Source organism: Passer montanus, unplaced genomic scaffold (genome assembly GCF_014805655.1).
Source record: "Passer montanus isolate IOZ18808 unplaced genomic scaffold, ASM1480565v1 scaffold12, whole genome shotgun sequence".
Lineage (NCBI taxonomy): Eukaryota > Metazoa > Chordata > Aves > Passeriformes > Passeridae > Passer > Passer montanus.
In genome coordinates, this window is record NW_024358722.1 from 3,578,312 (window position 1) to 3,604,518 (window position 26,207).

At 60.0% G+C, this 26,207-nt stretch overlaps 1 protein-coding gene across 8 annotated transcripts; it reads left to right on the forward strand.

The window, feature by feature from the left end:
- The first annotated feature begins 4,860 nt into the window (after positions 1–4,860).
- Positions 4,861–24,208, forward strand: LOC120496884 (spectrin beta chain, non-erythrocytic 2-like). Of its 8 annotated transcripts, none has more exons than XM_039697710.1 (32): positions 4,861–5,448; positions 8,501–8,608; positions 9,996–10,151; positions 10,848–10,979; positions 11,104–11,295; positions 11,377–11,460; positions 11,576–11,694; positions 11,848–11,962; positions 12,223–12,309; positions 12,510–12,625; positions 12,793–12,937; positions 13,152–13,258; positions 13,375–13,456; positions 13,615–13,743; positions 13,819–13,950; positions 14,210–14,466; positions 14,581–14,704; positions 14,869–15,063; positions 15,366–15,521; positions 15,986–16,206; positions 16,520–16,697; positions 17,014–17,163; positions 17,390–17,788; positions 19,306–20,796; positions 21,206–21,286; positions 21,508–21,594; positions 21,722–21,813; positions 22,019–22,104; positions 22,660–22,726; positions 22,850–23,013; positions 23,294–23,428; positions 23,653–24,208. In XM_039697710.1, the coding sequence occupies exons 1-32, from the start codon at positions 5,029–5,031 to the stop codon at positions 23,883–23,885; spliced, it is 6,240 nt and encodes a 2,079-aa protein (XP_039553644.1). In that variant the 5' UTR covers positions 4,861–5,028; the 3' UTR covers positions 23,886–24,208. The 8 variants fall into 8 exon arrangements, with proteins under 8 accessions (XP_039553644.1, XP_039553645.1, XP_039553646.1 ...); XM_039697711.1 differs by having other exon boundaries at positions 13,618–13,743; XM_039697712.1 differs by having other exon boundaries at positions 13,378–13,456.
- The last annotated feature ends 1,999 nt before the right edge of the window (positions 24,209–26,207 follow it).

Consider the following 26,207-nt stretch of genomic DNA (forward strand, 5'->3'; position numbering starts at 1 on the left):
AGCACCACTGCTCCTGCTCCCCAGCATCCCAGAATTCTTGCACCTCTTGCACCCCTGTCTCCCGCAGCCCAGAGCTGCCTGCCCTTCCCGGGGGTTCCCCTCTCCCACCAGCTGCTCATGTCCATCCCCCAGGCACGGGAGGGGGCCAGGACCGCAGCCCATCCCCACCTGGCCCCACCAGCTGCCCCAGCAGCTGGGCTCTGGCATCTCCCCCTTGGCTACGCTTCACTCTGCCCCGGGCCCACGACTGCAGGAATGTCATTCCCGTGGGCACAAGGGGCCTTTGTGTGAGCAGGGACGGCTGTGGGGGCCCAGCATCTCAAGCTGGGGCTGGGGACAGCCACAGCTGAGGGAGGGCTCGTGGGTGGGCAGCAGCTGACTCCAGCATGGCCCCACAGCTCCCAGCCAGGCACGGCGGTCTCCCCACTACCGCAAGGGATATCAAGGAAGAAAGCCCCCTCCTCATCCTCCTTGTCTCTCCGGCACCAGCAGCATCCTGCAGTCACTGCTGGCTCAGGAAGCAGCGCCAACACCAGTACAGAGCCCCAGCACCTGTGCCAAGGGATGCTAAGGTCTCAGCCGCCCCACAAGGGGAGCAGCAGGGCTGGGACTTGGGGCAGGAGCGCCAGCCAGCAGCTGCTGGATTCGGCCTTTTTCAACAGCTGCCGTCTCAGCGCCAGCAGCAGGGAATGAGCATGGGCTGGGGCTTTCCAAGGCCTGGCCACAGTGCATTAAACAACCTATTTATAGCACTTGCGTCCCTCCTCAGTAGGAATGGCCTGTGCTCCTGCTGCACGGGGCTGGGTGCTTGGGTGCCACCACTGTCCCCACCACCAGCACCCTCTGGGATCCCTGCCAGAAGGGTGAGGCTTCCTAAAACAAAATACTCTTGGCCTTCCTGACTCTCATCTTCCTCCCCTGCCACTTCTGAGAGCTCCCAGTGCTGCCCAGAGCAAGACTTGCAGCAACTCTCATCTAAATCTGGTGGAGATGCCCTTCTTCCCATGATCCCTGTTGAATCCTGAATACAACAGCCTGTGCCGATGGTTGCTCTGTCCCCTGCCTCTGAGATGGCAGGAGGGTCTTGCCCTCCCACGGAGCAAAGATGCTGCTCTGGGAGCAGGCTGAGTGCTGGCACGTCACTCCTGGGGTGGCCTGTGCCAGATTTGTCGTGATCCCTGCTGAATCCTTTGGAGATGTTATCATACAACAGCCTGTGCCGATGGTTGCTCTGTCCCCTGCCTCTGAGATGGCAGGAGGGTCTTGCCCTCCCACGGAGCAAAGATGCTGCTCTGGGAGCAGGCTGAGTGCTGGCACGTCACTCCTGGGGTGGCCTGTGCCAGATTTGTCTGTTGTGTGATGGAGCACAGGACTGCTCAGAAGACATTCCCTCCACAGAAGGGCAGCAGCAACCACGGGGATTTGTAGCAGGAGGTAGCATGGCCCTCTCCTGCCCAGATGCTGGTACAGCACACACCCATGACCCTGCAGACCCATGCCTCCTCTGAGGTGGCCTCCCAATGGGTCCATCCTCCCGCAGAGGAGATGGAGGTGCCGGCTGGCTCCAGCCCCCGGATCTGCCCAGAGGATGTGTGGGCTGTGAGCTCACCCGTGCTCAGCAGCAAGAAGGAAGGGGCTGGGCTTTGGGATGGCAGGGAGGAGAAGACAAGAGGACAGCTCTGCACAGTCCTGCCACCAGTCTGAGGACAGAGCCCTGTGTGGGCTGCTTCCAGCCCTGCTATCTCACCAGCACTGCTCCATCCACAGGCTTACCAGAAGCCCACATCATCCTCGTGCTGCCTGGGGGAATCTCCTGCTCCTTGTTCGCTGATGTCCAGATGTTAACTGATTATCTGTGAGAAATAATTACTATGGAGGGGTATACAGTCCCTGGTTAGACTCAGGAAGTGGATCTCAGCCCTTCCCATCAGTTAACAGATGATATAATAAAGAAAACGGATGCCTGAAAGGAAGTGGTCTTGACACATACCCAGCAAAACATAACCGAAATATCTGGTGAGGAACTTTGAGTACCCTGGTGGAGAGGGATGAAACATAGACAAGTAAAAAGTGTTGAGAGACAGAGCAGTGATTGCAGGAGCAGAAAGTCCTTCATGGATCAGAGAAGTTACAGCAAGGCTCTATGTGCCTTGGCCTAGGAAACAGACGGGCAGGACTCTGCTGCCCTAAATCTTTAGTTCTGAAGCAGATACTGCTGCTATTTTGTTTTCTTTCAAGGTTACATTCTCTTCCCAGCTATGGGCAATACTCAACAGAGGAGCAAGTTTACATCCCTTCATCTCCCTGGGCTGTACTTTTGCCCAGTTGGACCCATAGCTTCCAGATGGGGAAAGTAACTCAGCAAGATCTCTGAATTTTTGGCGAGAGACAAAAATCTGCCTTTCTATGAGTCCCAAGGGCTTGGCAATTACGCCCTGCCCCACCTTCTTCTCAGCTGGGATGTTGCAAGCATCTGGCTCTCAAAGCAGGGTGAGAGCCTTCTGCACTCCCTCCCTGGCAAGGAACAGGTTTCTGCAAAGGCCACACACTACAGCCCCTTTGTTCCAAAAGAATTTTCCATCCACTCCCTTGTGTATCTCGGCAACATTACACTCGGATACAACCCAACACTCAGAGGCAATGCTCCCAGGAATGTGCCGCAGCATCTCTGCACCTGGTCAGCACCTCCCTTTCCCCATGGGACTGGAGGACAGGATTCCTCCAGAGTAGGGATGGCAGGAAGACTAGTTCCCTCAGCCCAGGCAGGGCTTTTCCTAGGAAAAGGCTCCCTGGGGAATAAGATGTCCACTCTCCTCCATTACTGTCATCACTAGCACTGACTGGGATGCTGCATTTTCATTCCAGTGGTCCTCAGCCTGCTCAGAGGTAGGATGCTGCAAGTGCCTTTTGCACAAGGAGAGGATATTCCCAGTGGAGCTGTACTGCTGGGGAAATCGAGGCATTAAGCGAGGCTTATCCAGGATTGGCTGCAGCACAGTGAACCCAGGGGTCTCAAGAGCAGGCCAAGCACTGCACCCGCTGCCTCCCTGATCCAAGGGGAGATGCTCCCTCCTGGGAAACACCAACCCTGACATAGCTGCAGCAAAGCTTTGGCTCCTGCTCCATCAGAGCTCTTCCCGCTCCCCTAAAGCAGCCAGCACGGAGCTGGCAGCAGCGTGCAGCAGAGCCCTGAGCCCTGCACTGCGGCCTCTGACCACGGCACACCCGGAGCCTCCAGGAGCCTCCAGGAGGCCAGGCCCAAGGGGCTGACGTCAAGCCCGGTCCTTGAAGCTCTGGGGCCATTGGGGAGCTGCTTCTGCTTTCAGCACATGGTGTCCCTGTGCTGAGGCATGGCCAGCCTGCTTTCCTCATGCATGGCTGGCTCCCTGGGAAGAATCCGTGGGGCTGGGAAAGGTCACCCTGGCTGAACTAACCACCCTTGGATGGGACTTACTGGGCTGGGGACAGCTTACAGCAGGCAGGCAGGGAAATGGAACAGTAGCTTTTGGTCCCTCGTGTCTGTTCATTCTCCTAAATTATTCTTGAGCGAGAGCCAAAAGTAGGGCCTTAGCAGGGTTTTGGAAGGAAACAAGGGGAGGAAATGAAAACACACATCCACCAGGAACAAAACAAAGCTTCAGCACAGGAGGGAAGTGGAAGGGCACAGACACGAACATGGACCTTCCTGCCTGCATGCTCAGTCTGGCTAGCTTGTGCTCCCCTGGCTGCTTGCCTCAAGCTAACTCAGCTTAGGAACACTGGAACTCAGCTGGGAAGTGCAGGACACTTGTTACTATCCTGCTCTTGAGCCACTCATGGAGCCAAATTAAAGCTCTTTCTCAGGGGAGTACCCAACTGCTCCTCAGTATATTATGCCTTGGGCATATGCCTTGCCTAGTCTCCTTGTTGGCTTACCTGGTCTGCATTCCTGGCCCTTATGGGAGCAGGGTGACAATTGCTGGCACTGGCAGGGAATGACAGGCAAGCATATTTAAGACTCAGCTGTCTGCTCAAGGGCTATAGCAAAGCCTTGCAGCGAAACAGAACCCCACCCTGCCAGCCCACATTTCTGTGGTGGGCAGATGTTGATCCTCCCTTGCCCCCCTTATCTCCCCTACACTGCCCCGACAAATGGGGCCTCGGCTGTGATGCAGTATCACTTTCAGGGAGTGTGTGTCGGGCCTGGGAGGAGGGGGCATTTAAATGAACAGCTGGGGGGTTTTTTGTTGTCCCTTGCTCTGGAGCTGTTCTGCCATTTGGGCCGGTGGCAGGTTCACGCTGGGGAAGCTGAGCAGTCCCGGCTGCTCCGGGAGAAAGAGCTGAGTGGTGTCCCGGAGCAGCGAGGATCCCAAAGAGGGTAAGAGTGACCGGGCAGGAGGCGGGAAGGAGCCCCTTCCAGTGCTTCTCCCTCGGGCCTGCCCCAAGCAGCCCCGCTCTCAGGGCCGTGCGGACCTCCAACTTCCCGCTGGGCTCAGACGTTCCCAAGCGCGAGGAGCTGCCGAACAGCCCCGCTGCTGCAGGCGAGCCGGGGCTGTGCCGCTGTGCCCGCAGCTCGGGGGCAGCATGCCCGCCGCTCCGCTGGCCGCCCCGCTGCTGCGCGCCCTGCTCGCCCGCCTGCTGCCGCTGGCCCGCCGGCGCCTGCTGCCGCCGCTCCGCCGCCTGGGGCGCCGGCTGCGCTCCCGGGAGAGCCGCCAGGCCCTGCTCACCTGCCTGCTCTGCCTCCTCAACCTGCGCAAGAAGGCGGACGACTGAAGCCGGCCGGCCCCGGGCAGGGACGGGACGGACCCGGCGGGGCGCGGCCGCTCCTCCCGCCCGTCCGTCCGTCCGCCCGGCCCGCCGCGGGAGGAGGGACCNCGCGGGGCCGCCCCGCCGCTGAGCCCCCGCCCGCCCCGGGCAAGGAGCCGGCGCTGCCCGGGCCGTCTCCATCACCCGCTCTCCCGGGCGGTGGGGGCTCCGCACTGCCGCCTCACCCCACGGTGCCCGGGCCGGGACCCCCACTGCCCGCAGCGGGCAGCGGGGAGGGCGAGGATGTCGGGCAGCACGGCGAGGAAGGTGCAGCCCTTCACCATCAGCACCAGGCTCTCGCTGCCCAAGTGTGCCGCGGACTTCCCCGGAGACGCCTGCCCCGGCATCGCCCTCGCCTCCGCGCTGGACGGCCCCCGCGGCCTCCGCCGCAGCATCAACGAGCGCATCTCGCTGTACCTGGCCCACGCCCGGGCCGCCCCCGCCGGGCAGCCCCGCAGCCCCAGCCCCGGTGAGGACGGGGGCCCCGACGAGGATCGGCTGAACCGCAGCTCCCTAGCCCGCTCCATTAAGAAGATCACGCTGTCCAACTGGTACGGGGATGCTGGCACGGGAGAGGCAGGGGGACCCGGGGACCCTGCCCGCGCCGGCGGCGAGAGGAACCACAACAACAACAACAGCAGGACAGGGAAAGCTCAGTTCAAGGTAAGCGATCCCGGTACCCTGTGCCCTGTTCTCGCTCCGTCTTCCCTGCAGTTCCCCACTCCTCGCTTCCAGTGGATGGATAGGTCCTGGGGAGGCTGCGCCCATCCCTGTTGCCTTATGCCCATGCCGTCCAGGTAGCAGTCGTTGCAGGGCTCCTGGGGTAGTTGTTTTTCCTCCCATGTGCCCCCCACGCACTTCTCTGTCCCATCAGGCTGGAGGGCAGGAAGTCTTCGCGGGTGAGCGGAGATGAGCTTTCCCCGGGGCTGAGATGAGCCAGAAAAGCCCTGCCCCAGAGCCTGGCTATGGAGGGCTCAGCTTTGGAGATGCCTGTGATGATGCAGTTGAGTGCGGGGAGCTGGGAACTTACTCTCTCGTTTACAGAGGGGAAACGGAGGCTGGGAGAAGGGAAGTGACTCATGAACGGCCACACAGCCAGGCAAAGCTGGGACAAGGCTAGGATCAGGACCCAGGGCTCTCAGCACCCCACCCTCCAAGTCTGAGTGCTAGCTGTGCCAGAGCTCAGGAGACCCCCTCTGTGGGTGGGATGGGGAGGAAGGCATCTCGGAGACGTCGCAGTGTCTGGCGAGAGCAGGCAGGAACTCCTTGGGATTTAACCCTGACCTGCAACAGCTGGTTTCCCGGCAGGACAGTGCTAGGGAGAGCCGCGCAGCCCACTGCCAAAGCCCTCATCTTCATTGCCAATAAAGGCCAGGCACAGCCTCGCAAGAGGTGCCGCTTCCTCCGGCACGCCGGAGCCTGCGCAGCCCGAAGGGCATCGGCCTCAGGGCTCCCCTCTTTCGTGCAAGGCAGGGACACGTGCTGGGCACGGCGGTGTGGGACTCTCGGGAGGCTGCCAGGATCGGCCCCTCCTCCCTGTCCAGCATGAGGAGCTGAAAGAGGTGGGCAGGCTGCAAGATGGAGCTTTGGGAGGAAAAGACGGAGCTGGGGGGCAGGGGAAAACGTGGGATGGCAGCTGGAGGAGAGGAGGGACACTGTCTCCCACACAGAGCACGGTAATGCTTTCCCAAGTGCACCCCACAGCCCTTGGATTTGCCCTTCCCTCTTGCCCCGTAGGAGTGAGGGGCTCCTCCGGGATGAGCACAGTGCTACCTAGGAGGGTCTGGCCCTGGCTCCTCCTGTTCGTGGGAAGTCACTGGCACCTATTCTGTGGGAATGTGGCGAGCATATGTGCCATGTTAATTTTGCTTTTAGAGGGGGAAAGAAGTGTTTGCAGAGGCGGCAGCTGAGGCTGCTGCGCTCATTGCACGTGTGGCTTTGCTGCTGACACGAAGCCTGGTGTCCTGCTAGGGAGCGTTTAGCACGGCCCCTCATGGATGCTGAGGCAGGCTCAGCTCCTTCTCCGGACTTCCAGTTGCTGAGAGAGTTTGTTGTTTTGCTGGATCGAGGACCCAGCTCCAGCCGGAGGGACCGAGAAGGGGGGGTAGTCCCGGTGGAGCAGCTCTGCGGGAAGGATGAAGTCATCGTTGTGCTGGCAGCCCTGCTTTCCTGCGGCTGCCGGATCGTGAGACAGGGACTTTAAATAAAGCTCCCGTGTCACCTGCAGGCTTGTCTCCCACAGCTGAGCCCTGGGAGCCAGCCTGAGACATTACTGCATAGAGCTCTCTAGGGTCTTATGCCTCACAGGCACCTCACATTTAGCTCCCTATCACTCCCTAAATATGCATCCAAACCTCTCAGCCCGTGGTCAGGCAAGGAGATGCCTTCTCCTTCTGATACCATCCTGCTGAGTTCTCACTGTGCCTGCTGGGCTGTGATTCAGCCTTGTACCCTGACTGTTCTTCCTACTTGGGATGGGATGCTATGGCACGTGGCAGTGGTCTGTCCTCTGCAGCCATGGGCCAAGCTTTGCAGGCCCTTGGAAAGGTCCAGTGGTGCTGTTCTCCTAGAGGCTGTAGAGCTGTTGGGCTGTTTGTAGGGCTCTGAGACTTTTTGGTGGCAGCAGCTCTATGCTGGGGCTGCCATTCATGTCAGGACTCTTCTGCAGTGCTGGAGAGACGGTGGGAAGCCATGTTCTGTGCAGGAAGGGAGTTCTGATTTGCCTAGGTTCATTTCCCTTGGGCAGTGTGCTCAGTTTGGAGTGGCCTGAGCAGCAGTAGGCTGGCTCTGGCTGATCCAGCACCCTGTTTGCAGTGATCTCAAGGAGGGGTTGTCAGGGCAGCACACATTGTCCACCACCCTGGTTCTGTTGCCCTGTGCCTGCTGGGATGGCTATTACAGAGACAGCAAGATGGCCCCAGGAAGGGAGTGGAAGGAGGTCCCTAAGTTAGCCTGCTATATCCAACAGTCCAAGAAAAGATCCATCTGCAGAGGATGAGGCTTCATGCCCTTGGGCATGGTCCAAACAATCCCACGCACCTCTCCTCCTGGGGCTGTGCTGCATCAAGGATAAGGTAATGTGGAGTTCATCCTGGACATCCTCTCTGTGCCTGGCTGCAGTTCCTGGGCTTCCTTCCTCCTGCCTCTCCTGCTTCCACCCTCACTCCTGTCCTTTGGAAGCCCTTTCCTGCAAGCCAGCTGCCCCCTTAACTCATCTCCCAGCTAGGCTGAGATCAAGGATCAGGAGCTGAGAGGATTCAAGTTCATGATGTTGGAGTTAATGTCGTCCTGTGCCCTCATGCCTCTGCCCTGCTGTTCTGGAGGAGGGCAGGGGAGTCTCACTCTGAACATCCTTAGATAACCAGGAGCCAGTGGTGATCGCTACATGGGTTTCTGCTGCCTTTGGAGTCAATTCAAGGAGAGAAAAGGTTGTTGGGGGTACTCGGAGCTAAACTGGAGAAGGTGATGAGCAAAACAAGCTTAGGAGCTCTTGCCACTTGCTAATCATGTGGTGGGAGCTGTGGGTGCTGTTCAGAGAAGCCTGGCCTAGATGTGTAAGGAGGGATGGGCAAGAGCGCAGCCAAGCAGCGTCTGGGTTCTGCCAGCAGCCCCCCTGGCCCAGGGCAGGGGGAGGTGGGTGAGTGCTCCTCTGTCCCCTTGGCTGCCAGCACAGTTAAGCACTACCAGGCTCACAGCTGTGCCTTCCTGCCTCTAGGTGTTCCTCAGGAAGGATGTGGATGCGGAGGACAAGCAGCAGGAGCTGGGGAGTGTTCAGGCCAGTGTTCTCTGCTCTCCAGTGGACAGATGTTCTCCCCTGTATGCGGTATGTCCCCCTGCCCTCAACAATTAGGGGGGCATGACATGCAGCTTGGAGCTGAGCAATGAGGCTGGTCACTGGTGTGCCCAGGTGTGGATGGAGCCTTGCCTCTTCCAGGGAGTGTGGGAACAAGCTGGGCATGATGGGGCAAGGAATCAGCCCCCCAGGCAGCGCCCAGAGGTTTTATTGCTTCCAAGGGAGCCAGATTATGGGCTCCTCCAGCCATGGCTGAGTCAAGAGACTAAAGGTCACAGAGTCACAGGAGGGCCTGAGAATCTGTGTTGCTATTGGAAAAAAAAAAAAAAAAAAAGAGGATTTCTGTAGTTCTTGTGGTTAAGTAGAACAGCCATTGGAAAGTGAGTCCCATGCTGTCAGCAGGGCAGCACATGCCAGAGTGCTTAGAGAGCCTGAAACAGTTGCCCATACCCCACTGCTCCACAGGCTTCTGGAAAATTGTTCCCTAGTGGGCTCAGGGACAGCTAAGACCCTGTGGGGCAGCTCGCACCCAGCCCTCTCAAGGAGAAAGGGCTGTCCCAGGCTAGCTCTAGTAGCAATTTCTGCCCGCTGAGAGGATGCAGCAAGCCTTCCATCTTTGGGTTCCTCCTGAAAATTCTCCATTTCCTGTTTGCCACCAGTTAGTGTGCAGTCAGATCCCCATCCCTGGGCAGAAGGGTGGGAAGAGTGTGCCCGGGTGATGGTGCTGTCCCCTGGGCAGCGTGCAGCTGGGCCCAGGGCTGAGTCTGGAGAAGGGCCAGCACTTTCATTGGCTGACCTTTGCTGTCACCCCTGGCAGAGCTGGAACCCTGACAGAGGGTTTCGTCAGCGTCGGCTGCCCACGAGGCCAAATCCCAAGGAGATGCTGCACTCTGTGTCCCCTCCACTACTCACCAGGGATGGGGGTCTTGGGTGCCACCAAAGGGGTGGTGGGGCTTACCTGGAACCTGCCTCATGGCCCTCCATCCCATCCCCTGGCAGCATGCCCCTGTGTGACACCAAACAGATGCTACAACCATGAATGCTGCTTGCAGGGATGCACTGCCTGAGGCTGGCGAGGCAGCAAGCACTGCATCCATCTCCAGTGTGGGTGCTGGGACCAGTCCAGGTGCTGGGTGCCATCCCAACAGCCTGGAATGACCTAAGGAGTGACCCACTTGAGGGACAACCCAGCACCCCCTGCTGGGGTTGCAAAAGCCACCAGTGTGGCCTTGGTAGAGGGAAGTGGTACCTTGGTGTGGTGGAGGAAAACGCCAAATATGTCAGTGATGGAGTGGAATTAAGAATAAGGCATGCTGACCTACTTCATTTGGATTTCTGAAATGCTCCTGGGAGGTGACAGGGAGGGCTCCCTGGGGCAGCACACTGACACTCCCCACCCCTTCTCTGCTCCCTGCAGCTGGCAGGATCCCCAGTGTCATCACCCCAGAAAGAGAGCCCTAAGGGCAAGGAGTCTGCTGCAGCACCAAGATGCAGTGGGCGGAGCGGCGTGGGAGCAGCCCCTCTCCTTGACCTGAGTCCTCTGATAGCCCAGTTCAACCGGGAGATGCTGCAGGTGAGGCCAGCTGGGGCCCTCTCCCAAGGGTCCGTGTAGGAAGTGGAATGGAGGGCCACCGGCAGCCTTTCATGTGAGCTGTGGGGTGGGGTGCGCAGCAGGGAGGGTTGAACTCCCAGCCCGAGCGAAGCCATGGTTGTGGCATGAGATCATGTTTGGCTGCCTCTCCCTGGCTGTCAGCCCCAGGGAGAGGGGGTCAGCCCACACCAGGGCCCTGCTTCCTCTCCGCGTGCGCATGCTCCTGCCGTGCCCCGTTCTCCTCCTCCTCCTCCTCGCAGCCCCTGTCCCTCCCCAGCAGCGTGGGAACCGAGATGGTGGGAGGGCTGCTTCCATGCCATGGTGGGAAGAATGCATGGATGTGTGCACGGGGGAGCAGGGTGCAGGGGGGAGAGATGCTTGGTGCAGGGATGTTCTGTGCAGACTGGCCTGCTTGGGCAAGCCCAGCTTCTCCTGCTGGGCTGAGGCAGGCGCTGGAAAGAAGTGAGGTGCTGCACACCCTCACACCCCCATTGCCACGGATGCTGTGCTGAGTGCCTGTGCTGGCCTGGTGATTCCCTGAGCAAATGGGTTGTCAGCTGAATGGGTGCACTCCAGTCCCTGTCACAGCTTTGGGAAGCTTTGGGCTCGGGTCCCCAAAGCCGTGTCCTTGAGGCTCTGGTGGAGGCCCCCAGCCACGTGGCTGTTTGTATGTTGCAGGCAGAGAGCTGGGTGCGAGGCAAGCTGCGGGACCTGAAGGATGGCTGTGACCTCCAGGACTGGGAGGACGTGGCCCAGACCTTGCAGCGGGACATGAAGGACTTTGAGAACACACTGATAAAGCTCAATCAGGTGGGGCCAGGCAGGGCATGGCGTGGCATGGCTCCCGTTACCCACAGCACATGCATCCCTGGGTTCTCTGCAGCAGAGGGTCCCTGGGAACCCCTGATGCTGAGTGGGTCCCTTGGCCCCACAGATGGGTGAGCAGCTGATGTGGAGGGCAAGCCCCAGTGCAGAGGCCGTGCGGAGGCAGCTGCTGGCCCTGCAGGACCAGTGGCAGCTCCTGAAGCAGACGGCTGCCAGCCAGAGCAAAGCCCTGGGGGGGCTGCGGAGTCTGCAGGACTTTAACAGGAAAGCTGAGCGGCTGGAGGCATGGATCAAGCACAAGGTTTGGGGGATGGGAAGCATGGTCTGGGGAAGGGGACAGCCTGGTTGTCCCCCAGCCTTCTCACACCTTTGCCTGGCCCAGGAGGAGAAGCCCTCTCTGGCAGCCCTCCTGCAGGAAAGCCTGGATAAGATCCAGCTCACTCGCCGCATCCTTGACTTGAAGCAGGTGAGAGGCTGCTGGGGGCTGCTGACCTGTCAGGGACCCCAAATACCTTGAGGCTGGGGCATGGCACAGGTCTCTGAGGAGGGATGCTGACATCTTTCCTCTCTGCTCGGGCCAGGAGGAGCAGCAGTTCCAGAGTCTGCACAAGGAGCTGAACAGCCTGGCCCAGAAGCTGGAGAAACAAGGCAAAAATGAGAGCAGAAATGTCTCAGCCCGGCGCAAGCACCTCAACAAAGCGTGAGTGGAGGACTCGTGGGCTGAGTAGGGCTGAGCCGGGCACCAGGAGCTGACCAGCTGGGAAGCAGAACCCCCAAACTTCCTGGTCTAGCTCTGCACAGCTCCCCAGACGGGCACAGGCTGCCATTCACCTTTCCCCTTCCACCTGTTCAGGTGGCTGCGGCTGCAGGGGACCCTGAAGGAGCACCATGAGGCTCTGCAGCTGGCCCTGGAGGTGGCCTCCTTCCTCCAGCAAGCAGATATCCTGCTCGGGGTCATCCATGCCAAGGTATCTGCACTGGAGCCAGGTTCACCCTGGTATGTGGGGCTGTTGTATGGCCTGAATGGAACTTGGTGGGCAGCACCTTGCTCTTGTCCCCTGCATGGAAACTCCTGTGGTCCCAGCAGTCTCAGCCTGGGCTCTGGGGAGAGAACCAGGGGATGGAGGAAGGGAGCCAGGTTGGAAGTGCAGCTTTGGGTTTCTCTCTGCTGGAGCTGGGAGCAGGGTCCTGTCCTCCTCCCACTGCTGACTGTGGCCTCTTCTTACAGCAGAGCAGCATCTGCAGTACAGGGAAGCCAGGGGAGGGCGAGCCATGCCAGGATCGGGATGTCAGGGACATAGCCAGCCAGGTGATGGTGAGTGCAAGACTGTGCCTCGTCCTCTGAGCCCTGGGGAGCATCCTGACATAGGGGACATGTGCACCTGCCCAGGCCAGCTCTGCCACCGGCAGCGCTGTGGGCTCTGTGGGCACCCCACACACCCTGCCCTTGGCCATGGTGGTTCATCACTCATGAACCCTGTCTCCATCACTTCCCAGCTGCTCTCTTTTCTCCAGATGCTGGACGTGACAGTGTCCCAGCTCCTAAACTTGCAGCCCAGCCTGGCAGCCCGAGTCACCTCAAAGCACCGAGATGTAAAGGAGAGCTGGGCACAGCTCCAGCAGGCACTGAGGTAGAGCATAGCTGGGCAGGAGCACCAGGGTCTCAACCCTGACCTCCCAGCACAGGAGCCAGAGGCTTGGGAAGGACCTGGGTCAGCCCCCAGCAGGCTGTCTCTGGGGCACCAGCTCCACTCAGGGTCTCCCGCTGCCCTGGGCTTCCCTTGCCTTCCTTTCCCAGGACAGGGAAGGCTCCAGCACGGGCAGGCAGTTCCCCGGGGGGCAAAGCTGCAGCTCCAAATGTTGAGCCTCGAGGAGACGATAGCAGTCACGGGGCTGTGGGTAAGGAAGCAGCAGCCAAATGGACAAGAGGACTCAGCAGCATGGTAAGCACTGACTTCCTCCAGGTGACTTCAGCTCCCCTGCTTTGAGAAGGCAAGGCAGCCTGTGGGAAAGGGGTTCAGGTGTTGGGCAGAGTCCAAGCTGAACACCCGTGGATCTGGTCCCACCAGTTATGGGAAGTGATAAGTGCCAGGCCTGGGGCAAAGCAGGTGTATGCTTTGTGCTGGCCAAGGAGGAATGGGAACCTTTGTGCCGCAGGTACCAAAAGATGTGCTGGAGAAGATGGCAGAGAGCAAGAAGGGAGAAGAGAGCAGCCCTGGCTCCCCAGCAGTGGGACAGCCCCCTCATGGAGGGGACAGCAAGAGGTACCAGCTTGTGGAGGTGGCTGTGGGAGCAGGACAGAGTCAAAGGGGACAGGGATGGGTTCCCCTATGCAAGGGGGAACCTTGCAGTCCTGACTGTCCCTCTCCTGTCTCTGCTGGAGGAGGAGAGAGGCAGAGGCTGAGTGGGGGATGCGGCAGCTGGAGACCCAAGTGCAGGACGTCTGCCAGGTGGTGAACATGGTAATGTCTCCCCAGTTGTCCCCTTTGCTCCCTGCCCACCCAAGAGGAGACAGTGCTGGGAAGGACTCACTTCCCTAACCTCCTCCTGCTGCCCGTGGGCATGCAGGCTTGTGCCCACACCCTGGTCTGGACACTAACCCAGCACATCTGCTCCTCAGCAGACTCTGTCCCCGTACAAGGAGAGTGTGGGTATGGGAGTCCCCCCATGTCCAGTGGCGAGCCTGGAGGCAGCACGGATGCAGCAAGAGCCCCTGGTCCCCAGCTCCAGTGCCAGGGCTGTGCTCCTGGTGAGCCTGCTTGCATGTGAGGTGGGGGGAGGACACCAGGTGGGGCCCATCCTGACTGCCCTCCCTGCCTCCCAGGAGGGGCCAGCACGAGGGAAGCCTCCTGGGAGCCCTCAGGTGGAGGCCATGCTGCGGGAACTGGGGGAGTTGTGGGAGGACCTGCAGAGGAGGCACCAGGAGAATGGCGTAGTGCTGCAAGAAATCGATAAGGTACGTGGAGTCAGGGCTAAGGTGGGCACACGGCATGCTCCAATTGGAGCAGCTTGCTGGGGATCACCAAGTGAGGCTGGCACCTATGGGGCCTGCAGCTGCAACACTGGCACTGCCATCTCTGGCTGGCCTTACAGATGGCACACTTCTCCCACTGTGCTGCCTGTGCCCCAGGTACCCCCAGCGGGATGCCAGCATGGCTCCTGCCTCCCCTTGGTGGCTCAGAGCCAGGCTGATGGCTTCCCTGCTCTCCCTGAAGGCACTGAGGCTGGTGGGGGAGCTGGACCAGGCTGAGCGGTGGCTGCAAGACGTGGCTGGGTCGCTCTTGGAACCGGCTGCCATGAGAAGCCCGGCAGAGCTGCGCCAGGACCTGGAAGAAATGAGCCGGCTGGAGAAGCAGCTCCTGCTCTGTGGCCTCAAGCTGCAGGCACTGCGGGAAGAAGCAGCAGGCGAGACGCCCACTGAGCACGAGGGAGCAAGGAAGATGCAGAGGAAAGTGGAGATGGTGGAGGAGAAGTGAGTCCTGGAGGAAGGTGCCTCTTCTCTGGTCCCCGTTGGGTGGGAGGAGGATGCTGTCCCTGAGGAGGTGCAGAAGCTGCCAGCACCTCTGATGAGCGCCTCTCCCCACAGGTTGGCACACGTGCAGGCAGCCCTGCGGCACCGGGCAGCAGATCTGCGGGACTCCCTGGTGCTGTCCGAGTTCCTGCAGGACCTGCAAGAGGAGGAGGCACGGAGCCAGCAGGGATCTGCAGCGGTGAGCAGCGTGGCCAGGCATCCCTTGGGATCACACAGCACCTGGGATTGGACCAAGGGTTGATCTGTGGTTGGCAAGGGGTCCCTGTTGGGTGCTCCCCTCCAGCCCAGCTGCCTGGGGTGTCACTCCCCACCTCTTATGTCTGGTGTTTCTGCTGGCTTCAGCCAGGGAGTGGGCGTTGTGGCTCGCAGGGGTCTTTTCCCCTGCTCTCAGCCCAGGCTGAGAAGTCTCCAAGCAGTGAGGACATGAGCCGCCCCTTGGGAGAGCTGCAGGAGGCCGTGGAGATGCTGAATGACGCGGCGAAGGAGCGGGAGAGGGTCATGGAGGTGGCAGCAGAGACGGAGAACCTGGAGCGTCTGGTAGGGAATGGAGGCTGGGGGCCTGGGCATGCAGCTGGGTGGTTCATCTGCAGCTGGACATGCCGGCTGACTGGGACAGGGCACGCACTTCAGCTGTCCTCAGTGGGACACAAGAGCATTGGGATTCATGGGGACCGCTCTGTGCGAGGCTGGCATCCTTGTCTCTCCCATGGCTGGCACCTGCCCTTTTGCAGCTGCATGGCAGGGTGTCCCCAGGCTGGGGTGGGCTGGGGCTATGTGGCAGGCACAGGGGCTTCCACCCCAGGGCTAATCTCCCTCTGTGTCCCCTCCTGCCCATCCAGGTGGCGAAGATATCCCCACAGCTGGAAGCCCTTCAGCGCAGAGCCAAGGCGCTGTCTCAAGACATTGCCTTAGCAGAGAACAGCTTCACCACGGTGAAGAGTGAGAAGGACCTGCAAGGGCTGCAGGGCTTGCTAAGCTGCCAGCAGGAGATGGAGGTGAGTCAGGGGAGCACTGCCAGGGAGGTGTCTCGGTTGGCTGGGGCTGTCCCAGTGAGGCTCTGGCCCCACTCCAGGGGCCCAGGTGTTGTAAGCCTTGGCACACTCTGGTAGGGCGGGCTGGAATTTTCCAGTGGAGCTGAGACCTGCCTGCTCTGCTCCCCTCTGATAGCATGGGCCAGGCAAAGGGACAGAGCTTGCATCAGCTCCCATGTGCCAACACCCAGCCGCCAGCACCTCGCTCCTTCCCTCTGGTGGGGAAGTGACTCATGCACACAGGGCAGGGAAGCCAGGCAGTTCTGTGCTCTTCCCATGCTCCCCGCTGAGGCTAGCTCTGCCCACTCTCTGCAGCCCATGTACCAGCATCCTCTCCTCTGTCCCTGCATCCCAGAATGCAGGCGAGTCCAGCCTGGGTTCAGAGGGGTTGGATGCATCTTGAACCTTTCCTGCCTTGTGATCTTTAGCATGCAGTGTCACAGACCCTGCAAGGGCAGCTGGAGGAGCTGGAGAGGGCAGCTGCCCGCTTGCAAGAGCTGTGCCCCGCTCGGCAGTGCCCCGTCAGCCGGGAGCTGCAGGAGACGCTGTGGGCCTGGGCAGGGCTGCGAGAGCTGCTGCGGGAGACCCGGCTCCGCGTGCAGCAGGCCAGCCAGCTCCGGCACTTCTTCAAGGATTATTTAGCCATGATGTAAGTGGCACTGAGCTGTTGGGGTTGCTTCTGTGGTGGTTGAGGGGGAGCTGGTGAGGGCATGGCATTGGCAACTATGTGGGCAGTGCTGAAGCTGCAGCCAGGCGTCACCATGGGGAGCCTGGAATGCAGGGTTGCACCACAGCTGTCTGTGTGAGGCAGCCCTGCAGCATCTCATCCTGTCCCAAAAGTCTTGCCACAACCGCAGTGAGCCGCTTCCAACTATCCCTGAGCATGGGAATGGCTTCCCTGGGGCCTGCGGGGCTGGAGAAGGGTTGGGTCATTCTTCAGCCTGTCTTTCACGTGCTCACAGCTCCTGGACTGAGGACACACGGGCTCAGATCTTCTCTGAAAGCCCAAGCAGCTCCAGTATCCCGGAGACTCCATGTGAGGAACTGGAGAGGAGAATCGAAGAGAAACTCAAGGAGTTTGAGGCACTAGCAGCAGCAGGGCAGCAGCTGGTGTCTGAGGAGCACTACCTGAGTGCAACAGTAAGGACTGGGGAAATAGGGCTGGGGGGAAATTCTCAGCACTCCCTGAAGTCCTCTGGGGACAGGACCATGATAGAAAGAGCAAGGTGTGGGTGCAGAGCCCAGTAGGTGGGATGGGGACAGCTGTGCATCCCTGGGGCTGCTCAGGGCAGGAAGAAGTTTCACCCGGTGGATTCTGAGATCTGAGTTGATGTGGCTGTGACTGTATTCCACTTGTAAAAACCTCCTAACTGCTCTGTTGTGAGATATCCTGGTAGGACTAGTGTCCCTGGGCCAGGAGTTCTTGCAGGCTGCCCAGCATCTCTCCTCCCATCAGATAAAGGAGCGCTTGGAAGAGCTGCAGAGCATGCTGGGCTGGGTGCTGGTGCGCTGGCGAGCACAGAGGCATCAGCAGCAGGATCTGGGGAGCAGACAGGAGGACAGCAGGGACCCGGAGAACCTCTCAAGCACATCCCCCACTGGTCAAGTGAGTACCCAGCCATTCTGAGACTGTCAGGGAGAATGACCAGCCTTGAGGCTGAGGGTAGCAGAGGCACTGGATGGAGTGGGTAATGCAGAAGATGAGGAGGCATGTGTGCCAATACCTCTGGGAGTCTCTGGGGTTCGGGTGGGGCAAAGGGAAGGCTATCCTGAGAAAATGCCTGGCTTCAGCAGCCCTTCTTTCATGTTCCCTCTCTGGCCTTGGTCCCCAGAAGCAGCATGCCTCATGTGTTCCACCCCACCTGGAAAGCATCCACAGCCCAGTGAAGTTCATGTCCTCCTCCGTCCTCGAGCCTGTGCAAAGATTAGAGCCAAAGCTTCCATCGAAAACCACCATCTCCCCACCTACATCACCCCTCTCAGATGCCCCATCAGGAGTGGAGCAGAGCTGGGGGGAGCCCAGCAGCAAAGCACCCCATGATGCAGAATCCCCCAAGGAGGCTGCCACCTGGGATCCTGCTGAGACCTCCACGCTGCTGCTGCCACCGCGGGGCCCCTGTGGTCTCGGGGGGACGGTCAACCTCATCCTCAGCATTGGCAAGAAGGGCGAGAAGAAGAAGGCACAGCTGCTGGCCAGCAGCGAGCGGCCAGGGGAGGAGGCACTGCCAATGGTACGGGGGAATGCTGGGCGGCTTTGGCAGAACCATGGGCCAGTGGCCACACAGCCTGGGCAGCTCTCTGGAGCTGTGCCCCATGCAGGCTGTGAGGGCTGCGGGTTGACCCCCAAGCTGAGACCCCTCTAGGGCATTTCTAAGTGAGCTGCTGGGTCTGTGTTGGTCTCAGGAGAGGGGCCTTTGGCCATGCTGATGCTGCGTGATGCCTTAGGGCTGAGGCCGGCTTGCGCCACCCACTTTGCCTGTGCTCTCCTGCTGCAGCTCCTTGCCCACTCTGTGCTCTCTGTGTGTCTCTTTCTCTCCCCTTGCTCAGCTCCCCGCCACTAAACACTCAGGCTGTAAAACCTTTTGGAAGCGTTGCCAGGGGCTTTTAGGAAACACTTGGGGTAGCTTAAAGCGAAAAAGAAAGCCACCTCGCCAGCTGGTGGAAGAGGTAACGTCCCGGGGAAGGCTGCATGCTGGGCAGAGTGGCTGCATGGTGTGAACCTGCCTGCCACCATCCCTCCTGGCCATGCCACAGTGCCCTGGTGGCAGTGGTTCATTGGGAGAGCGAAAATCCTTCTGGTGCTGTGGGGTCCAGAGAATGGATGCTGGGACATGTGAGAAGGGGACTCAGGCAGGGCTTGCTGCAGTTTGGCCCCCCATTCAAGTAACTTTGGTGGCCATGGGAGGCATGGCTAGCTGGTGGCCAGTGGGAGAGCCTCCCTGCTCCATTGCTGGGGGCAGCAGCAGTTCCTTGTGTAGCCAGCTGAAGGGGACAAGGGTGGCTGGGACTGTGTGAGGTGCACATTTTGCTGGGGTGGGGATCTCACTCCAGGTTGCTTGGCTTGTAACTCTGAGGCTGGGAGTTTGGAAATTTGTAGAGGCTCAGATGTCTTTGTTGCTCCAGAGCCTGTGCAAAAAGGTCTGTGTGTGAGGAGCCCCAAGGGCAGCCAGGCTCAGTAGCCCAAGGGAGAGGACAGGAGGACAGAGAAGCTGGAGGGTGTTGAGGCAGGGGCAGGGGCTGCTGGGCTGCCAGGAGGGTTTTGCTAATGGGCGCCATCCAGCCTAATGGATACAGAGGAATGCTGCTCCAGCTCCTGCAGACTCTTGCAGCTGTGGAATCCCAGCAGAGGGTCTGCAGAGAATGGGAGGGGAAGGGTCTGCACTCAGTCCCTGCCCTTGCATTCATTGCTTTACTGCTTGGAGCTTACAGGGCTGGCAGGCACGGACTGCAGTGCCTGCTGTCTCAGTAGCCACCCAAAAGTGATGGCTTGGAGGTCAGCAGTGCCAGGGAAAAGCTGTATGGCAGTCAGCCCCAGCTGTACCCACTCCTGGGGGACTCCATCATGGGCAGGTTCCCTTGTCTGCCTCTACCCTGCCTGCACCAGTGTGGGAGCAGCCCTCAGGGTTCTGAGGTGAAGCTCTGTCATTCTCAGCTTTCCCAGATGCAGCATGGAAAGGGGGCAGTTGGCACAGGGTGGTGGAAGCTCCAGCGATGGCGATCACGCCTCTCTCCTTCTCTGTTTCCCCAGGTGCAGCTGGAGGCCAGGAAAACCTGCACGGCGAAGCGGCCGCCGGCTGTTGTCCGCCGCCCTGCGGCATGCAGCGCTGGCATGGCGGCTGTCTCCCACACCCTGCCCAAGGCCGGCGCTGGCTGTCTCTTCAACAGCCTGCAGCGGCGGGAGCAGGCCAGGGCGGAGCAGGCCCGGCTGCTGACTCTCCGGGGCATCATGGGCGACAGCTCCCTGCGGCCCACGCCCGAGGAATGCCACGGGCCCAGCAACACGTGGCCTCAGAAGTGTGGCTGGAGGAAGGGGGGGCCAGGGGCAGCTGCTGCTGGACCTCAGCTGGGGGAGCTGCTCCTCTACGTCAGGAACCCGCTGGTGCAGGACATCGATGCCGAGTGCGGGGCAGCCCCTCAGAACCCCTGCCTCCCTAACCCCAAAATCAAATGCCCCCGTGTTTCCCTGGGCTCTGTGCTCAGTTTGGAGCTGCCAAGGGATGCAGTGGTCCTGGGGTGCCACCGAGGGGCTGAGGCACGGCAGCAGGAGGCAGAGGGGCAGGAGCAGAGGCAGGATCAAGGGGTGAGGCCTTGGAAGCCCACAGGCACGCATGGAGTTGGATGGCAGGAAGATAGGCACAGTCCCCAGGGGCCCAGCAAGAGGCTGGGGATGTCCCCCAAGAGTGAGCAAGAGGTGAGCTTTGACCCCAGCTACAGCCAGCAGAGAGGACACCGTGCTGGGAAGGAGCACTGGACCCCACAGCACCCCAGCAGCACCAGTAAAGACCTTCTGAACTTGAGGCCGAGCCGGCCGTCCCGTGTCCGTATGGGGGATGAGCCAGCCACCCACTTTGGCCAGGATGACAGCCCCACTGCCACTGGCAGGGCCAGGCATCACAGAGCCGCTTGGCTAGAGCTTGGATCATCCCCTGCCAGCCTCCCAGGCAGGGCTGGAGCCATCCCCAGCCCTGCCTGCGCACAGCAGCCAGCCTGCAGCAGCCAGCCCACAGGGTCCCCAGCTTCCCCTGCTGCCCCCACCCAGCTCTCTGTCTTTGAGTGGGCACTGGGGTCTCCACAGCCCCAGAGCCCTGCACTGGGCACTAAGGAAGTTTGCCACCCTGCCCACAGGCAGTTTGAGGAAGAGGAGGAGGAGCTGCAGGCCATCTGGGATGGGGCACACGAGCGACGGGCACAGAGCTCACCGGGAGGCAGCTGTGCCAGCCACAGGGCGAGCAGCAGGGGAGGCAGCTTGCCCAGCCCCAGCGCCACTGCTGGCAGGCCCCTCATCCTCTCATCAGCCAACAATGTACTAGTGGCCAAATTCACCCTTCCCACCGCTGCCCAGCTGCTCCACAGCCCGTCGGGAGAGAAGAGCCCCGGGGTGGTGCACGGTGGCAGTGGCAGTTCCAATGGGCTCAGGGTTTCCCCCCATGTGGAGGAGCTGGTGTCTGCAGCACCCTTGGATGCCTCCAGTGCCTGGGATCAGCAGAGGCATCGGCAAGAGGAGAGAGAGAGCAGCAAGGTGAGATCCACAGGCCAGGGACTCTCCTTCAGGATCAGGTAGGGGGCTGGGGAACAGCCAAGGCAGCAGCTGGGTTATCCACTCCGGCATATATAACCTGTATTTGGGGACTCCCTGACTCCAGTGGCCCCTTTTCTTCAGCTGGTGGGGATGGGCTACGTGTGGTATTTGGGGTCCCTGCAGCATACACAACCCCCAGCAATCCATAGCCTCAGCAAAGTGACACTTCACCCTAAAGCTTAACACAGCCCAGCCCCTGCCCGTGTGAGAAAGTTGTTCCTCATTGTCATCCCACTCCCACTTTGGCATCGCTGACCAGGGATGGGTCATATAGGCCTCATGTGCGTGGAGACTGAGCTGGCACCACCAGCCCCAGAGAAGATTTTGCCCACCCTCTGTGCCCTTGCAGGTCCTGCCTGGTAAAATGGAGTTTCAGATGATGGAGGGGACGCTGGAAAGGAAGCACGTATTGCAGACAGGAGGGAGAAAGGTACAGACATGGCTGTGGGACTCCTTTGGGACAGGGGTGCTGGAACATGTCAGGGGATGGAAGGAAGCCAGGGATGTTCCTGATCTACCACAGCAATGCTGCTGGCCATTCTGGAAGGGCAGAGCCTCAGAGGGGCTGGGCCGTCTTTTGAGCAGCATGAGACCATCTGTCTTCTTCCAAAGCTGTTGGCATCACAGCTGTCCCCTTCTTGTGTCCCACAGGCCAGCTGCCGGGCCTGGGGGCTCTTCCATGCCGTGCTGATGAGGCAGACACTGTGCTTCTACCAGGACCGCAGGGACAGCCTCAAGGTGCGCTGGAGGAGATTGGGGTGACGTGGGAGGGGGCTGGCAGCAGGGTGATGGCTCTGGGCCCCATGGCCAGGGAAGGCAGAGCTGTCCAATCCCACTGTTGCCCTTGCTTTCCCTTGTGCTGCAGAGCTCCGTGGTGGCCCTTCCCCTGAACCTCTCCGGGGCAGTCTGCACCCCAGATGCCGAGTACACCAAGAAGACCAACTGCTTCAGGCTTCAGTGAGTCCCCAGTCCAGAGCAGTAACCACAGCCCTCCCAGAGTGTGTCCCTGCTGGGCCAGACACATACCAACATCCCCAGGCAGGACCAGCTCAGTGCTTAGATGAGGATTTCCTTCCTTCTTTCTCACCTGCTTCTCTTCTTTTCTGGTCTGGTGGGGGCTGTCATGTCTGCACCCTAAAATGTTCTTCCCCTCTCCCTGCAGGCTGCAGGATGGCTCTGAATACCTCCTGAGGGCCCCCACCCAGGCTCTCATGAATGAATGGGTCTCAAAGCTGCAGCAAAACTCAGGTGAGCAGCCCTTGCAGGCAGAGCAGGGGCCCAGCTCTATGTGGTTACCATGTTTGTTCAGTCCCTGCTGAGCCCTTTGATACATGGGGGGTCAGAAGAGAAGCAGCACAACATTTTACTCTGATTTATGCATCTTCCTAGCCTGCCTTGGGAACAGCAGTTCTCTGCCAGGCAGGATTTGGAGGCTTTGTTTTCACACCACATACACAGCTATAAATCAGGAATAGCACAGCTGACGTCACTGGTGCTTCAGCAGCAAAAAGCCCGTGTCAGGAAAATTATAATTACGCCTTGGTCTTCCTCCATATCCGCTGGGCTTGGAAATGCCTTGCTTGCCCTTGAGGCAAGGAGACCTGTAATACTGAGGTCTTCCTGTTGCTCTCCCCATACCTGAGAAGTTCAAGCCCTGCTATGAAGTCCTAGGTTGGTTGTCAAGACCAAGAGCAGGTGGTACAGCAGGAGGTTAGAGGAGCCAGCCATGCAGCATGGCCAGTCTGTCACACATGGTTCTGTGTGACAATCCTGTGCACTGGAGGATGTTTGCTGTGCCCCCAGGTTTCCCCGAAGTGGATTACTTCCAGGCGGCAGCACGGCGTGTCGAGGGCACTGGTGGTACTGGCAGGTGAGTAGCCTGGAGCTGGCCAGCTGGGTTTTGTTATAACTCTATCCCACATTTCCCAGAGCATGCTGCTCCAGCAGGGCATTGGTGGGCCAGTCTGGTTTGCTAAATCTCTGCTGCTTTCAGTTTCAGCAGGGTCTCCAGCCCCGGGACCTCCCACCTGCAGGGACATCATCAGGTCACCACCACCAAGAGCCAGGAGATTGTGGTGTTACCCTGTGCAAGCCCACTACTGCAGCGGCCTCTGGGCGGCCAGGATGGCCCAGTCGATGGGACTGTGACAGCAGCAGGTGACTTTCCTGTCTGGCTGGTTATCACTGTCCCCCAGCTTCTCTCCCCAGCCCAGAGAGATACATGGGAGGCAGCTGAGGGAGGCTGAAGGCTGTCGGTCAGTCTTGAACTTGGTGATATCTGGGCTAGGAGTCCTAGAGCTTGGGACTTGGGGAAAGGAACATTTACTTCACTTCCTGGGATACTGAGATAGTCATACATTTCCCTCTTGTCCTTGGGGCTGACACAGGGGTATCCTGTGATGGCCTTGCCTTATGACATGTCTCCATTCTGCTTCAGAGAATGCTCAGGGGGCTGGGCACAAGGAGCAGCAGTGGTCATCCAGGGCATCCCCCGGGCTGTGGGACAACATCTGCCCAGAAGATGACTATGGGCTGGTGGCCAACAAGAGGAGGTCCTACTCCTTCACCTCAGGTACAGTCCTGATTTCGCTGTCACAGCCAGGAGGTGGCACCACCACCACCTTGGAGGTGCTTCTGTCCCCTCAGACCTCCAAGGACAGATGCGATGCTGCTCCAGCATGCACCTGGTCCTACATACCTGTGCCCTTGGCTGCAGCCCCTGTTTGGGGAGGGCTCTAGAGGGCTGCCAGGGTCTGCTGGCACCCTGCCCCTTCCACTGACCGCTCCTTCTTGCAGCCACCTACCAGAAGATCACGCCGCTGGCGGTGCCCAAGGAGCCGGCGGAGGCCGGGAGCAGTTACTCTGTCACACTGTACATAGGGGAGCAGGTGTCGGCCGTGCCCCGGGCACGCTGCCACTCCTTCGTGGCCCAAACGGGGAGCCCCCGGGACACACGAGAGAAGACCACCAGCCCCCCTCGCACCAAGAACAAATCTGTCTTCAAGAAGTTCTTTGGGAAAAAAGAGTGAGCCCCAGACAAAGGGAGAAAATGCCCTCACCTGCCTCTTATCCTCCTCTTGGGCCACTCTGGCATGGTCTCTACTCCCAGCACCACTTCATGGCTCGCTGTCTCCCCAGGGGCAAGAGGCTGTGCCAAGTGGCTCTGCTTCAGCCAGCCCCGGGGCTGCCCTGTGCCCCAGCCACTGCAGCCCCCAGCCTCAGCCTGGCGCTGAGCACCCCTCCTGCCCAGTGCTCTCCCTGGGTGCTGCTGGCTGCCCAGGCATCCTAATGACACACAGCACAAGCACAGGGGGTGGATGATGGTTTTTATTAAAAGATAAATAGACACTTAGTGTGGGAGCTTTTTTGTCCAGCAGCATCCGTCGGCACAGGAGGAAAGGAGCCTTCTGCAAGGTGGTCCTTGCTAAGGAGTCAGGGGAGCTTCAGATGAGGAGGGCCCTGCAGTGAGGTTCAGTCCTGCTCGGGGGGGAAGCCTGAGCTGTTTGGTGCCTTTCACAAGGATGCTTTGTCCCATGCTTCCTCTCTGCCTGCACTCAGCCCAGCTAATCCCGCAGAATGTCTGGGCCCCTTTTCCCTGCCCTGGGAACTGAGCAGGGAAGTCACTACCTACAGAGTAAATACTCCTGCCTGCACAGCCCTGCCAAGACTGCCCGGCCTTACTCTCTCACAGGATGGCTGCCAGCCTAGGTCACAGCAGGTGAATGCTGCATGACACAGATGAGGGCAGTAGTGTGTGGATAGAGCCCCATTCCTACAGCCCAGATATTTTTGCAGTAATTTCACCAGACCATGCCAGTTTCAGCTGCCCCAATTGCTGCCTGTACTGAGAAGGGGAAAAAACAGCTGGGCCAACGTGCCTTGAGCCTGTACCAGCCCTAGAGGGAGAAGGGGAACAGCCCTAGAGGGAGAAGGGGAAGTTTCCAGGGGCGTAGGTAGCAGGGCCTCTCCCTGTCAGGCTGTGAGGCTCAGCTGTGCACACCACTTGCCTCCTCAAACACATTGTGGGGCTTAAAATAGAAGTGCTGGCTGCAGCCCAGCTCTGCAGTAAGGGCTAGGAGAGCAGAAATGCTCCTGCCACCCCATCTCCCTCCTGCAGTGTTCCTGGGACTGGAGACAGGCAGTGAGGTGGAGGTGAGCACACCAGGGTCAGCAGCAGATGGACTTTCTCCAAGTTCCCAGCAAGGGGTGGGGAATGCCCCGGTGTGGGCTGGGGTGTGCTTTCTGAGCTTCTCCTGTGTCTTACCACCCCCCACTTGGCTCCATCACTCTTGGCTCTGACACCTGTTTTCCTCCAGCACCAAAGCTCAGCTGCCTGCACTTCCTTAATGGGAAAAGACAAGCAGGATGGTAAGGCTGGGAGGGGAGATGCCCTGGGCAGGGGCCAGGCTTGTCCACACCAGTGAGGAGGTCAAGGCACAGCATTCTGGCTCCGGCTGTGCATACCAGGAGAGCAGCTGGTGGGCTGGTGCCAGTTCATTCCTGAGCAGCTGCGGGGCCCGGCAGAGGGGCAGTGGGTGCAGGTTGCTTTACTAAGGGCCCCCCTGCTGGCCCCAGGGATGGATGCTGACCCATGGTGGGGCAGGAGCTCAGCAAGAGTCCCACTATGGCCCAAGTCCAGCACGGAGTGACATGTGCCACTCAAGAGGTAACACCATCCAAGGGACGATGCTGGCACCTGCAGCACCATTTTCAGTACCCCCGTTGTACAGGCTTCATTGTGCCCCCGAGGCAGCTGCCCACCCACAACCTCCCCTCTCTCCTCCCCTCTGCTGGCACTTGGCCCCACGGCAACCCGCTGACGAATCCCGCCTGTAGTTCCTATGGCAGAAGCCAGTTCCTCCCCCCCACTAATCTGCCCGTGCATGCAGCCTCCACCTGCTGAGCCAGCGGAAGCCGTGCTCAGCCAGCCCCAGCCAGCGCCAGGGCTCTAAAACCCACTCCGGCTGCAGAGCCTGTGAGGTGGTGAAGCCTTTGCACCCTGGTCCTGCTGCCGTGGGAAATCCCAACCCTGCTTGGCACCAGGCAGTGAGGAGTCTGCAGGCAGCATCATCTGGCACCAGGAGAGCTGAGCTATAAAGGTAAGGGCAGGGTGCAGGCAGGGAGGTGACCAGAGTAAGCACTGTCCCTGCTGTTCCTTGTTCTGCCAGGCACCAAGGTGAGGGTCTGGTTCCAGCCTCCTCCGCTGAGCCAAGGTCTTGTCCCCCATTTCGGCAGCTCGGCAGTCCTGCTCAAGGTCACCCCGCAGCCGGGAGCCTGTGCTGAGCTCTGGGGCCATCACACACTGAGGGACCCCAACCAGGGTCCGGAGCTTTCTAGTGCCAGAGCGGCAG

Bases quoted from the DNA above. Each gene is read 5' to 3' on its own strand.
- LOC120496884 (XM_039697710.1), top strand. From the start codon at position 5,029: ATGTCGGGCAGCACGGCGAGGAAGGTGCAGCCCTTCACCATCAGCACC. The intron at 10,980-11,103 runs GTGGGGCCAGGC...TTGGCCCCACAG, and splicing joins CACTGATAAAGCTCAATCAG to ATGGGTGAGCAGCTGATGTG. The intron at 11,695-11,847 runs GTGAGTGGAGGA...CCACCTGTTCAG, and splicing joins CGCAAGCACCTCAACAAAGC to GTGGCTGCGGCTGCAGGGGA.